The 12,763-nt window shown below is 34.0% G+C and overlaps 3 protein-coding genes across 4 annotated transcripts; all 3 read right to left on the reverse strand.

The window, feature by feature from the left end:
* Positions 1–187: 187 nt before the first annotated feature.
* LOC135845172 (esterase E4-like) lies at positions 188–1,865 on the reverse strand. The gene is made up of 6 exons (XM_065363637.1): positions 1,686–1,865; positions 1,235–1,381; positions 1,008–1,158; positions 706–891; positions 324–520; positions 188–238 (listed from the first exon to the last, which is right to left on the reverse strand). The coding sequence occupies exons 1-6, from the start codon at positions 1,863–1,865 to the stop codon at positions 188–190; spliced, it is 912 nt and encodes a 303-aa protein (XP_065219709.1).
* A 935-nt stretch (positions 1,866–2,800) lies between these two features.
* Positions 2,801–6,818, reverse strand: LOC135842695 (juvenile hormone esterase-like). The gene is made up of 10 exons (XM_065360279.1): positions 6,546–6,818; positions 5,531–5,680; positions 5,308–5,458; positions 5,031–5,216; positions 4,673–4,869; positions 4,407–4,569; positions 4,091–4,278; positions 3,615–3,750; positions 3,409–3,535; positions 2,801–3,258 (listed from the first exon to the last, which is right to left on the reverse strand). Exons 1-10 carry the CDS (start codon positions 6,744–6,746, stop codon positions 3,099–3,101), a joined length of 1,659 nt encoding a protein of 552 aa, XP_065216351.1. The 5' UTR covers positions 6,747–6,818; the 3' UTR covers positions 2,801–3,098.
* Positions 6,819–8,668: 1,850 nt separating this feature from the next.
* Positions 8,669–12,619, reverse strand: LOC135842707 (juvenile hormone esterase-like). Of its 2 annotated transcripts, none has more exons than XM_065360292.1 (10): positions 12,063–12,619; positions 11,378–11,515; positions 11,144–11,294; positions 10,873–11,058; positions 10,179–10,378; positions 9,908–10,070; positions 9,626–9,804; positions 9,389–9,524; positions 9,139–9,265; positions 8,669–9,008 (listed from the first exon to the last, which is right to left on the reverse strand). In XM_065360292.1, the coding sequence occupies exons 1-10, from the start codon at positions 12,246–12,248 to the stop codon at positions 8,855–8,857; spliced, it is 1,620 nt and encodes a 539-aa protein (XP_065216364.1). In that variant the 5' UTR covers positions 12,249–12,619; the 3' UTR covers positions 8,669–8,854. The 2 variants fall into 2 exon arrangements, with proteins under 2 accessions (XP_065216364.1, XP_065216363.1); XM_065360291.1 differs by having other exon boundaries at positions 9,626–9,813.
* Positions 12,620–12,763: the final 144 nt, after the last annotated feature.

A 12,763-nucleotide genomic window follows, 5' to 3' on the forward strand; every position in this document is an offset into this window, starting at 1 on the left:
TAATAATAAATTTTGCTTATACCTATCCTTATTCTATCAGGTGTATTGATCAAGAAGTTGAGTTCAGTTCCATACTTATCAATGGCGTCGCTCCTTCGCCGGAAGTAATACCAGTAATCCAAGGTACATCAGTTTGATATGTCGATTCAACAGGCATTTTTGGTAAAAAGGGATTATTCCTCACGTTTTATTCAGTGATAGGCTTGAATAACATCCTAGATGCGGTGAAGTTTCGAAGCTGTTGCATGCCAATTGTCGTTAATGGGCAATTACAATATTTGTAGTTGTCCGTTGCAAAATTCTAATGAAAGAAATAAACTCACGTATAATCTATTTCCCAAAGTCAGGAAATCGTCGACTGGTAATTGTTGAAGACATTTCAAAACTTGGATGGAATCGTTGCGGAAGCAACCAGAAATAACTAAGAATGCGGTTGAAATGGCTTCACCGAATCCTTGATCCAGAACAGCCCAGCCAGAATAAGCACTTCCACTTAACATGATCGCTTTTTGAAATAGTCCTGCGAGAGATTTTTTAAATTTTATGTGAATTGGTAGGGTGTATGTATAGTTTTTTTTCCTCTGAATCGATATTTTTGTTAACTTTGACGACATTAGGGTCGAATTTGGACAAATGATGAAGGTCATAAAAGTGTCTGATTTTGGTTTTTTCGGTTGAAGTTTGAAATAAGAAATTCTAAATTACCTTTACTGAGCGGAGAAAACATGTGTAAATGCACAGAAGCTGCGCCAGCACTGACTCCCATCAATGTCACTCTATTAGGATCACCTCCAAAAGCTGCAATATTTTCTTTTACCCATTGCAATGCTAACGCTTGGTCTTTCAGGCCGTAATTTCCGCTGATTACATCATTATTCAAACCGAAAAAGCCTATAAAAATTTATGATGAGGGCAAGTTCACAATAAAATATTCGAGTAAACAGAAAAGTATTCACTGTTGAGTGATGACACAGATAGCTAGCTATGTACCTAGGTATTTGGCTTACCTAAAACTCCCAGTCGATAATTAATTATTACAAGGATGACATCTTTATCCATAAAATATTGGGGATTGTATCCTCCTGCAGAACCGATTTGAAATGATCCTCCATGTATATACACTATAACTGGAGTTTTACCAGAAGGTTTGAATAAATTCTAAAAAAAATACTGAAATGATTATAGGGTCTTCGCCATATGTTTTAGGGAATCAGGAATCACTTCGTTTACTTACATTTGGTACGAAAACACTCAAGTAAAGACAGTCTTCTTGTATGATATCAGAACCACCCAAAGTGATAAAAGTTGGAGGTTGAATGCATCTTGGAGGTAAGTTGGAAACGTCTTTGACGTCAGGCCATGGATTAATTGCAACTGGAGCCTGCAGAATGGTAAAATCTGAATCATTACCATTCAATTTTGTACTCTTGCTAACTTGCTTAGTAGGTAGGTATGTTATGATTTTTTTTCATTTTTTGTCCCCACTTGATTTGAAAAAATTCACCAAAAATCAAAAAATGTACTTGGTGTCTGTGGATGGTAATGCACTTCTGGATTCGCTTTAAAAAAATGTCAGCCAGTTGGGAATATCTCGATCTCGATGTGAGACATTCTCAGTAAATAGCTAATAAGATTGCATCCAAGTTTCCTTAATCAAATGCAAAAACAGAAATAAATTTACTCACCTTGAATCTCAATTCTCTCACGGGAGGTTCTGCGTAAGGAATACTGTTAAATTGTTGAAATGGACGACCATTTCTTGACTTTCCAACAGTTCCATTGATTACTCCATTTTTCAGCGTCAACAGTTCGCAACTTGTAAAAGCAATTAAGGTTGAAAACAACACGCACAAACCCACATTCATTTTTTAAATTCGCATCACAATATTTTGGAAATTCTTTGTACTAATTAGGAAGTTGTATCGATCAAGTTAGATGTACCTACTACCTAGATTGTAGATAGTCACTATGAGAATTTACAAAATATAGATTAAAAAGTGAGGAAAATGAAGTCATTTCTGGTATTACTGACCCTAACGTTTGCAGTATAATTGTCAGAATGTTAAATGGTGTGTTGATACTTGATAGGTATGCAATAACGTGGGTATAATACATACTAATAAATTATGATCATACAGCTTCCACGTGTAATTTTCAAAACCAACTTTCCTATCTCATAAATTATAAAATTGGTACCTAGCTGGGTATTTGAGTACCTAATTAGTGAGATGAAATCAAGTAGGTACAGATTTATCTAATTTATACGTAAAAATTACCTGTGCTCAATGTTGTACATTTTACGCGTTAATTGAAAAATTGATTAAATTTATAAGCAGAAACGTTTATTGAATGGACGATTGGAAATTTCAAATCTGGCCAAAAAATTACATCGAAGCTATCAAGGGGAAATTATTTCACACATAATAAGACTGTGTTGAGTAAAAGTAAATCTCTAGACGTGTTGTAGCAAAACAAAGATTCCCAAAATTCGTATCTCTCCTGCAAAAGATTTTTTTCCATTGTGGTACAATTGCTTTTGTGGTTAAAATTTTCCAATTCGATAATACGATGTGGAATAAACCATGGATTGGAACAGAAATACATTTTTGATAGTTCAACTACCAGAGTAGATTCGGTGGGAGGGAGTGAACAATTGGTAGGATTTCACTAGAGTAGAGTGGTTTTCAATCTCTCCAAAATTATTTGAAAAATTATTTTCTCAAATTGTCCTTTGTCCGCACCACATGGGTACTACTTTATAAATTGTTTGATGAATAAGTAGGTATTTAATAGGTACCTATTTCTTTGAAACAATTTATTGACATTATTCTATTTGCTTACATATCTTACAGTAAAGTAATGGGTAGATATTTCCACCGATCTGGAGCCTGCAACGAGATATTTGGGAAAATTATATGATGAAAAAATCACGCTCGAGATGTGTGGCTGAATTTCTCATACAAGCATCTCGGAAATATCGGCACCTGAACCAAATTCTTGACTGGCTGCCGTTTGAAATTGATTTCTGCGTCTTCAGTATGGTTTCATGGGGGGGGGGGGTGAATGGGTATCGGAGCATTGCTTTTAAGCGCTCATTTCTAGTCATTGGTGTGATACAACGACTCCCAAAACTCGTATCTATCCTTCAGAATATTTTTCTCCATCGTTGTGCTGTTGCCTTTAATGTGCAGATATTCAATATCACCTTCGGAATTGGTGGGCTTCCATAATTTTTCTTCAGATTCCCCATTAGGGTCGCTGTAATATTAAATAAGTTGAAGGTTAATAATGTAGGTATATATATTTTTTTTACCTATTGTAGTTGATTACCTACTACGTACTAAATCGAAATATTATTCTTTCTTTAAAATAATAATTTGGCTTTTTGGCCTTCCTGCGAGCACTTACCCTTTAATAGCAAATTCAGTCCAGAATTTTAGCAGCTTTTCTGAAACCAGTTTATCCTGAGGGTTCCATTTAGCTTCCAATATTTTACTACGGAACAATAAGGGGAGCTCGTCGGCATGCGAAACACCTGCGTTATGAATTGTAATCAAATAAAAATTGTTTGTTCCTCGGATTGTACGAGCAAATTTTATAAAAGGTCATCGTACCAAGATCTACATCTAACTTGGCAAAATCTTGCCATGAAAACGACCCTCTGTGATCATAAAAGTACACGTATTTCTGCTCACCACTCGATTGAATGGTTTCTATTAGAGGATATAAGAATGCAGAATCTGTAACAATCTACAAAAAAAAAAAAAATCGAGTGGGTAAATTGTTTAAAACATTGTTCATCACCTCATACCCGTTCAATTTCTTTGAAAAATGCCTATGAGGAAATTGGAAGGGGTCAAGTGTATTCAACACTTGGTAGAAAATTTCATGATAAGTCCTTTTTCATTCGTATCAAAAAGTTATCCTGGAAATCACATTCAAAAATTTAGTTTATGATAATTCAACCACTATCCCTTCGATTTCCAAAGTAGGCAATTTTCAGAAAGATTACTCTTGATATTATTTCCTCGTAAGTCGCATCAAAGAAACATTAACGTAATGATAAGAGCAAATCAATCATAGTTATTACATCAACAAACTTCAATGACCTCCTTGCTTTAGTATCATTGGAACTGAAGTAAAAATCGACAATTTTTTGAGCCTTTTTTTCAACATTCTCAGGATCGAGTGAATGAAGATAAGACCCTATCACCGGTACGAGGGTTTTTGTGGTGACATTCGTAACATTCTCCAAAGCTCCTCCTTTACCTAAAAGTACTGTTCATAAACAAATATAGGTTATTATATTGATCAGAACCATATTAGAATAGGTATACCTACATCAAGTATTAATTAAATTCAAACCATGTGCGTGATTTATTCATTTAGAATATTTATACACTTACATGCCAATCCCATCGCTCCTTCGCCAGAATTTATACCACCAATCCATGGTACATTGTTTAGGTATGTCGATTTATCAAGTACTTGCGGTAAGAAAGGATTATTCTTCACATTTGATTCAACGACAGGCTTGAAATGCATAGTAGCTGCGGTATTATTTCCGGCCTGCAGTGTATCAGTAATTAGGTACCATTTATAAATGGTTAAATATGGACTAAAAAATAAATAAAAATATATCACAAAAAGATGATAGAATAATCCAACATACGTATATTCTTTTTCCTAAAGTTAGGAATTCGTTGGCTGGTAAATTCTGCAAACATTTCAAAATCCGAGTGGAATCGTTACGAAAACAACCAGAAATCACTAAAAATGATGTGGATAAAGCTTCGACGAACCCATAGTCGCGGGCAGCCCAGCCAGAAAGCGCGCTGCCACTTTGCATTATCGCTTTTTGAAACAGTCCTAAGAGATGATTATTTGTAATTAATTTAGCACGTTTTGATTTCAAAAATTTCATTACCTATTAGATATTTCTTCTGCAGGCTTTGTTTTCAGTTCAATTTCATTTTTTTTTTTTTTTAAATCAAGCATGCTAATGGAATGATTTATTCAAATGTACCTACCTTTACTGAGCGGAGAAAACATATGTAAATGCACAGAGGCTGCACCAGCGCTTTCTCCTATCAATGTGACTTTATCAGGATCACCACCAAATGCTGCGATATTCTCTTTGACCCATTGCAATGCTAATGCTTGGTCTTTTAGTCCAAAGTTACCGCTGATTACGTCATTATTCATACCAAAGAAACCTATAAAAATTATAACCCAAGTAATTCATTTGATAATCAAATTATTGGTGACTATTCCTCCTGCCTTTAAATTTGAAAATATCCAATTTACCTAATGCTCCCAATCGATAATTAATCGTTACAAGAATGACATCTTTGTCCATAAAATATTCTGGATTGTAATCTTCCGAAGAACCGAATTGAAACGATCCTCCATGAATCCATACCATAACCGCAGCTTTACCAGACGGTTTAAATAAATCCTAAAGTAAGCAATACCAAAGTGGTCTGGATTCTTGTCACTGTTTTAATAAAATTACCTAGGTTATACTTACATTTGGTACGAAAACATTCAAGTAGAGGCAGTCTTCTTGTACTTTGGTAGGTGCACCGAAAGAGAAGAAAGATACTGGAGTTTGGATGCATTTGGGAGGCCATTTGGTAGCGTCTTTGACACCTGACCATGGTTTAGGTGCAACCGGAGGCTGAATATGGAAAAAGCTTATAAGTATCGAGACACGATTTGAATAATCGTCTTACAATATTTTATTGCTGGTTTAGGTTTGGTAATTTTTAATCGACTTTCAAAAAAAAAAAAAACTGGAAGTTGTCCAATCTTTTTTGTTTTTTTTTAGCCTACTTGAGAACTGTACAAATATCTATGTACTTAATTGAAGCATGTGTTTCCAAAACGCACTAAGTCCATTTTCAAAGATTCTGAGGTTGCAAGGCCATCTAGCATAAAGTTGCGGCCCAAAATGGCTGATTTTTTGATATGTTGTGTCTAAGGGTCTTTGCTAGAACATATCAAAAAATCAGCCAATTTGGTCCACTTCTACGTTTCCAAATTGTACTAAGTACCGTGAATTTCTTATCAATATTTTTTTGGACTTAGTGCGTTTTGGAAACACATGCTTCAATTAAAATAATTTTTTTTTTGAGGGCCAGAGTCATTTGGAAGAATTTTGATGCAGAAAAATGGAAAATTCTCAAAAATTTGGCACCAATTTTGATTTGGGTACCTATCCCATTTTTTATATTTTTCCTCCAAGGGGGGGGGTGTTCAAATTTGGCAGCCATCTTGGTTATGAGGACGGAAGGAAGAATTTTTTGAAAAGGATAATATTTTAAAAAAACTTTTGGCACTAAGATGACAATTTTTTGTAAAAATTGAATTTAAAAAAAATTGTTACATTGGGAGGGGGCTCTTCGTTCGATTTTTTTCAGATGGGCGAAAATTAAAAAATACGGAATTATTTTCTCATCCCAGGTTACAACTTGAGAGTTCGAGAGTTAAAAAATTCCAACCTTGCCGGATTGTATCAAATTCAGAAGTAAAAATGAATTTACCTTCAACCTCAACTCCCCGACGGGAGGTTCTGCGTAAGGAATACTGTAAAATTGATAAAATGAACGACCATTCTTCGACTTGCCAACAGTTCCATTAATTGCTCCATCCTTCAGCTTTAATAATTCGCAGCTTATACAAGAAATTAACGTTGAAAACAACACGCACAAAATTACATTCATTTTTAGACTTGTCCGCCACATTTTGGAAAAACCAACTAATTGAAAATTCGTTTGAAAATGTATTCATTGTACGCGTGAGATTGACACCCTTCGCCCCAGCTTATCTACCAACCTCTGCTACCTGGTAGATGTATGAAACCGGTTGCAGATATTCATTATAATATTATTACATGAGAGTTTAAAAATTCTAACAGATAAATTCGCGAAAAATAAAATCAATGTCAGGATCACCGAAGCATGTACACGTATACCTTGAGGTTATGGTACATACACTGCATCGGAACTGTGAACTGGAGCATAGATGTAATTATGTAGGCATAAAATTGATTTAAGGACACGAACGTGGACACTTTATTCATGTGTAATTTTAAAAATTTAATATCTATCTCATCGTAATTGGTGCTATGAAATACAAACGTAGGTATCCTAATTACATATGTAAAAATGATAAATTTTCAACCTTCATTAAAAAAATTAGTGATGGAACGGTACCTATTAGATGTTCATTTCCAATTCATACAATGTTGTTCCTAAACTTATTAAACTATGAGAAGAGAATGAGGCGAGTAGATGGTAATTGCTTTAGATGTGGATATTATTGGACATCTCTGAACAGAATGATCAGTGAAATTATTGCCTATTATTATTTACGGAGCAAATTGCATCTTTGAAAGAGGTAAAAATTGAAATTAACTAAGTATAACATCCAAAACTTGGCGTTCTATCTCTATTTTCAGAAAATTTTACTTAATCACAACTCCAATAATTATTAGAGAAACCCTCACTTTTATTTTTGTCAATTTTTTATTCATTTAGGTATTTATTCTATTTAGATATCAAAAAAGTGATTTAATATTTGAAATTTCTCAAAAAAATATTTCCAGTCATTGTTTTTTCATTTGCTTTTTTTTTCTTTTACAATTTACCTAGTCATAATCGGAAAACAAAAATTTTAATTTTCAATCACTTTTATAATAATTCATGATTTCGAAAATTTAGCAATTTCTCAATTTTTACATTTTATTTTCCCTTTTGAATTTTAAAATAAAATTCCAACAAATCTTGTAACTATTCAGTACAGTCATTTTAGCAAAATTTTTAGTCGAACCTCGAAAAAATTGGGGGCAAGCTGAATTTCACATTATTTGTTCAGATTGGTCTCTAAAACAACCCATCAAAAGTAGGTCGAAAATAGTATGTCCCAAATTTCAGCTTTTTATCTCAATTTGGTAACATTTTGATTTTTTTTCTCATTTTTGGTCTAAATTTGATTTTTTAAAATTCACAAAAAATCGAAAAATACCTACATTTCAACTGAACTGGTCATGCATATAGGAAATTCGCCGTAGAATAATTTTAGTCCAATAACTTTTTTCCTGATCCGACCCTTCATTTCGGCGATATAGCCGAAAAACGTAGATTAACAAAGGTTAATGACCTCTTGCGGGGGTAGCGGTCAAGTTACGGGGTGCAACTTTTGATGGGTTCTTTTAGAGACCAATCTGAACAAATAATGTGAAATTCAGCTTGCCCCCAATTTTTTCGAGGTTCGACTAAAAATTTTGCTAAAATGACTGTACAAGTATATCGCACATATTTTTGCTTTAGTCATCTGTTTTATCAAAAATGACAATTTTTCAAATTCAAAAACATTCAATTTTTTCGATTGTCAAAAATCTCCATCAATTTCAGGTTTTTGTCAACATTTTTCTGAATTTCAAAATTTTAAAAACTTCAAAGTAGGGAATTGAAAAAACTTTGAGGTGATAAAATTAGCGAATTACTATCAACTTGGCCTTTCATTTCTGTAGAAATCCACATCATCGTTTTGAGGAAATGGTAAAAATTCTCAACATCTAAAGTGGGCGATATTTGTGAAAAGTGGAGCGGTGATTGTTTTGGTAGAATATCTGAACACCTCGAATAAGTAAATGTAAACCATATTTTGAACAGCTTGAATTTATTTCTGGGTCTTTTACCTACAAAGGAAGTATCCATTTTGTCCGGTTCAAAAATTTTTATACCGAGTAAGATACTTCCCTTGTTAGTAAGATTTCAAAAAACCGAGCGATTCACAAATTAATATCTTCGGAGTGCTGACAACTTCTTGGCTCTCATTAATTCCGATCTTAGATTCGGAGCAATGATTCCCAAAACTCGTATCTCTCTTTGAAAAGATTTTTTTCCGATGTCGTGCCGTTGCTTTTAATACGCAAATATTCGATATCACCTTTGGAACCGGTGGGCTTCCATGATTTCTCTACAGATGCTCCGTTAGGATCACTGAAATATTACAGATAAATTTTAGTAGGATAAGTATAGGTTCAATAAGTACCTAAATTGAACCAAAAGTAAAACTTATGGTTTCGAAGTAGGTATTCATTTCAGTAGCCTAGTTCTTTGATTCACTTACCCAGTTTTAGCAAATTCAGTCCAAAGTTTCACCAATGTTTCTGATACCAGTTTATCTTGAGGGTTCCATTTAGCTTCCAAATCGCTCCAACGGAATAATAAAGGGAGCTCATCGGCATGTGCAACACCTGTGTGTATAATTTTGATTGTTTTAGTACCTATTTGTAAGTATATACCTATGTCATACTTGTACATGATTCCTCGAATTGTAGTTGATACTCTTGAGAGAATCAACTTGGTAGGTATCATACCTAGATCTATATCCAATTTGGAATCATCTTGCCCCGAGAATGATCCTCTATGATCGTACAAATACACGTATTGTTGGAGATGAGTCGACTGAACAGTCTTTATCAACGGATATAAGTAACCAAAATCTGTAAAGATCTGGAAAAAAATAGGGAAATGAAAAGATGAGGCATTACAACTGATTATTGAGTCACATCAGTGGTCTTTAATTATAAAAAATCAACTATAAGTATAATTACATCGACAAGCTTTAATATCTTGCTCTTTTTAGTTTCAGCATTCTTGAAGTAAAAATCGATAATTTTTTGCGTCTTGTTTTCAGAATATTCGGGATCGAGTAAAAAGATATATTTTCTCAAAAAAGATACCAGAAATTTGTTATCAAATTCCGTAACGTTCTCTAAAGCTCCTCCTCTACCTAAAACAGCTGTTTATTTATATAAAAAAAAATTAGACTCATAAATTTGGTAGGTAGGTACCAACATCAAGTATTGGTAAAATTCGAACCTATATTCACGTACTTGCCATTCCCATCGCTCCTTCGGCGGAATTCATACCAGTAATCCAGGGTATATATTGTTGATACGAAGATGTAGCAGGTTTTTTTGGTAAGAAAGGCTGATTTTTCACATTTGATTCGACGAAAGGTTTGAATAAGATATCAGTTCCGTCGAATTTCCAAGACTGTAACATCACAATTGTAGGTAATTATTGTACAAGTATGTACCTACCTATGCAGAAATAGGCCTACATTTTAAGATGAATCAAAAAATGATGATAAAACTAACGTACAGAGTACAATCTGTTTTCCAAAACTGGAAAATCACTCGCTGGTATATTTTCCAGGCATTTCAATATTCTGATGGAATCATTCCTCCAACAACCAGAAATTACCAAAAACGCGGTGGAAACGGCTTCACTGGTTCCATCAGTAGAAAGAGCCCAACTGGTAAAGGCGCTGCCACTCTGCATAATTGCTTTTTGAAATAGTCCTGAAAGAAAATTCGATGCGTTGGTGAATTCGACTCGTATCACTTCAAAAGTCTTCTAGAAAGGTGAAAATCAAAATGTACATAAAAATTCTAGTTCAGGGTGCTCAGTTAGGCCATTAACCTACTCTAGGATGGATAGCGAAAAAATAGTTGGAGGATTTTGACCAAATTCGATAACACGACCTTCACTTTCAGTTGAAAAACACTCAAAAAAATTTTCAGCTCCGGAGAAGCCACTGGTGAGGCGATGTGAGTCATTCAAGAGTGGGCATTTTCGGAAAAATCATGTTTTTTTTTGCTGTAACTCCCTTTCCAAACGGTTTTGGGAAAAATAGCTCAATTCCTAAAGATTGTATTTGAGTTCTGTGTTGACCTCGGTCATTGTCATCAAAATCCAAAAACACTTGAAGACCAAGATAGGTAGGAGAGCAAACAATTTAAATATCTCGATTTTCTTCTTTTTGGATTAAAATGACGAATCTGAATGTACCTACCTTTGCTGAGAGGAGAGAACATGTGTAAATGCACAGAAGATGAACCAGCACTTTCTCCCATCACTGTTACTTGATCAGAGTTTCCTCCAAATACTGCAATATTTTCTTTGACCCATTTTAACGCTAAGACTTGATCTTTTAGTCCAAAATTACCGCTAAATACATCGTTATTCAAACCGAGAAAACCTGTAAAAATCATAACACAGGAAAGGGTTTACAATGAAATGTTGAAATCGGTACCTACAGGTAGGTAGGTATTTGCACTACCTACCTAAGACTCCAAGTCGATAATTGACAGTTACAAGGATGACATCTTCGTCCATGAAATATTCGGGACTATAATCCGCCGAAAAACCTACTTGATATGATCCTCCATGAATCCACACCATAACCGTAGCTTTACCGGAGGGTTTGAATAAATCCTAAAATAAGTGGGTAGTAAGTTACCAAAGTGATCTGCAGTTCTGTATCTTCTTTAATAGGTAAAATCACCAAGTTTACTTACATTTGGTACAAAAACATTCAAGTAAAGGCAGTCTTCTTTTGTGTTATTAGGGCCATCGGAAGTTGGAATTTGGATACAAGCTGGAGGTAATATCGTTGCATCTTTGATGCCGGACCATGATTTAGCTTCAATTGGAGCCTGCAGATGAAAATGACATACATGATAAATGATAGAAAAAAGAAGGTAAGTAGGTACTCATCAAAGTATGTACAAGTTACACTTCTGATTTAGTTTTTGTTTTTCTATTTGTGTACGAGTATTTTGTCTTCCAATCTGGGATTAAGTCTTGAAACGAGAAAATAAGTATGTAGGTCTTGAGCTTCCTATTAGGGTTTTTCCAATTCGAATATACTGTAATACAAGTTTTTTTTTTCTTTCTTTCAATATTGCTTAATATTAAAATAGAGATGTTTTTTTTTTTTTTTCAATGAAGGTTTAATTATTTGGACGTTTTCCATAACGTGTTTGGTAGATGATTAAGAATGATTCTGAAAATTGCCAGTTCAGGAATTTTGTTTTTCCTCGTCGAATAATTTAAAGTCATTTTAATTCAAAACCAATAATCAATAATGAAATTTGAAATAGGTATTATCGATTCTAAGAGTAATCACGTATGAAATGAACGTGAACCTGTGAAACCTATAGCGATTGAGGTACCAAATCTAGAAGGAAAATATCAATTTACCTTGAATCTCAACTCCCCAGTAGGAGGTTCTGCGTAAGGAATGCTATAAAATTGTTGAAATAGACGACCATTTCTTGACTTCCCAACAGTACCATTGATCACTCCACTTTTCAGCTGTAATAATTCGCAGCTTACGCAAAAAATCAAGGTTGAAAACAACGCACATAAAATCAGATTCATTTTCATACGTCTTGTCCAGGTTATTTTGAAAAAAACACCAACTAACTGTGCGTAAATTTAAATTTTAAACCAGTTTCGAGCGAACATTCACCACGAATGAATAAGATTTATAAATTGGTAACTAAAATTGCGAAGAATATCAATGCGAGGATCAACTACTAAAAGGTTATCGTACCTGCATAAATATTATTCAGATATGTAGGCAATCATGTAGCCATAAAAATTAATTCATATTTTTGTGAACGTTCACTCTTTACGTGAAGTTTACTCGTACAAAATTTATTCATCCTTTTCATAGGTATCGTACCTAATTGGCTCTATAAAATACAGACTTATCTAAATAGACACGGAAAAATTATGCCGAATATAATTATCTCGTTCATTAAAAAATTGATAACTAAATACCTACAGGTAAATGATTAGTTTCGATTAGCTCATTTCCACCAATTTCTCAATTTTTCAAACGTTTTCCAATTACCTATATACCTGTAATTATTTTTTCTTTGTTGAAAACTGCTCTA

The sequence above is a fragment of the Planococcus citri genome, chromosome 4 (assembly GCF_950023065.1).
Source record: "Planococcus citri chromosome 4, ihPlaCitr1.1, whole genome shotgun sequence".
NCBI classification, from domain to species: domain Eukaryota; kingdom Metazoa; phylum Arthropoda; class Insecta; order Hemiptera; family Pseudococcidae; genus Planococcus; species Planococcus citri.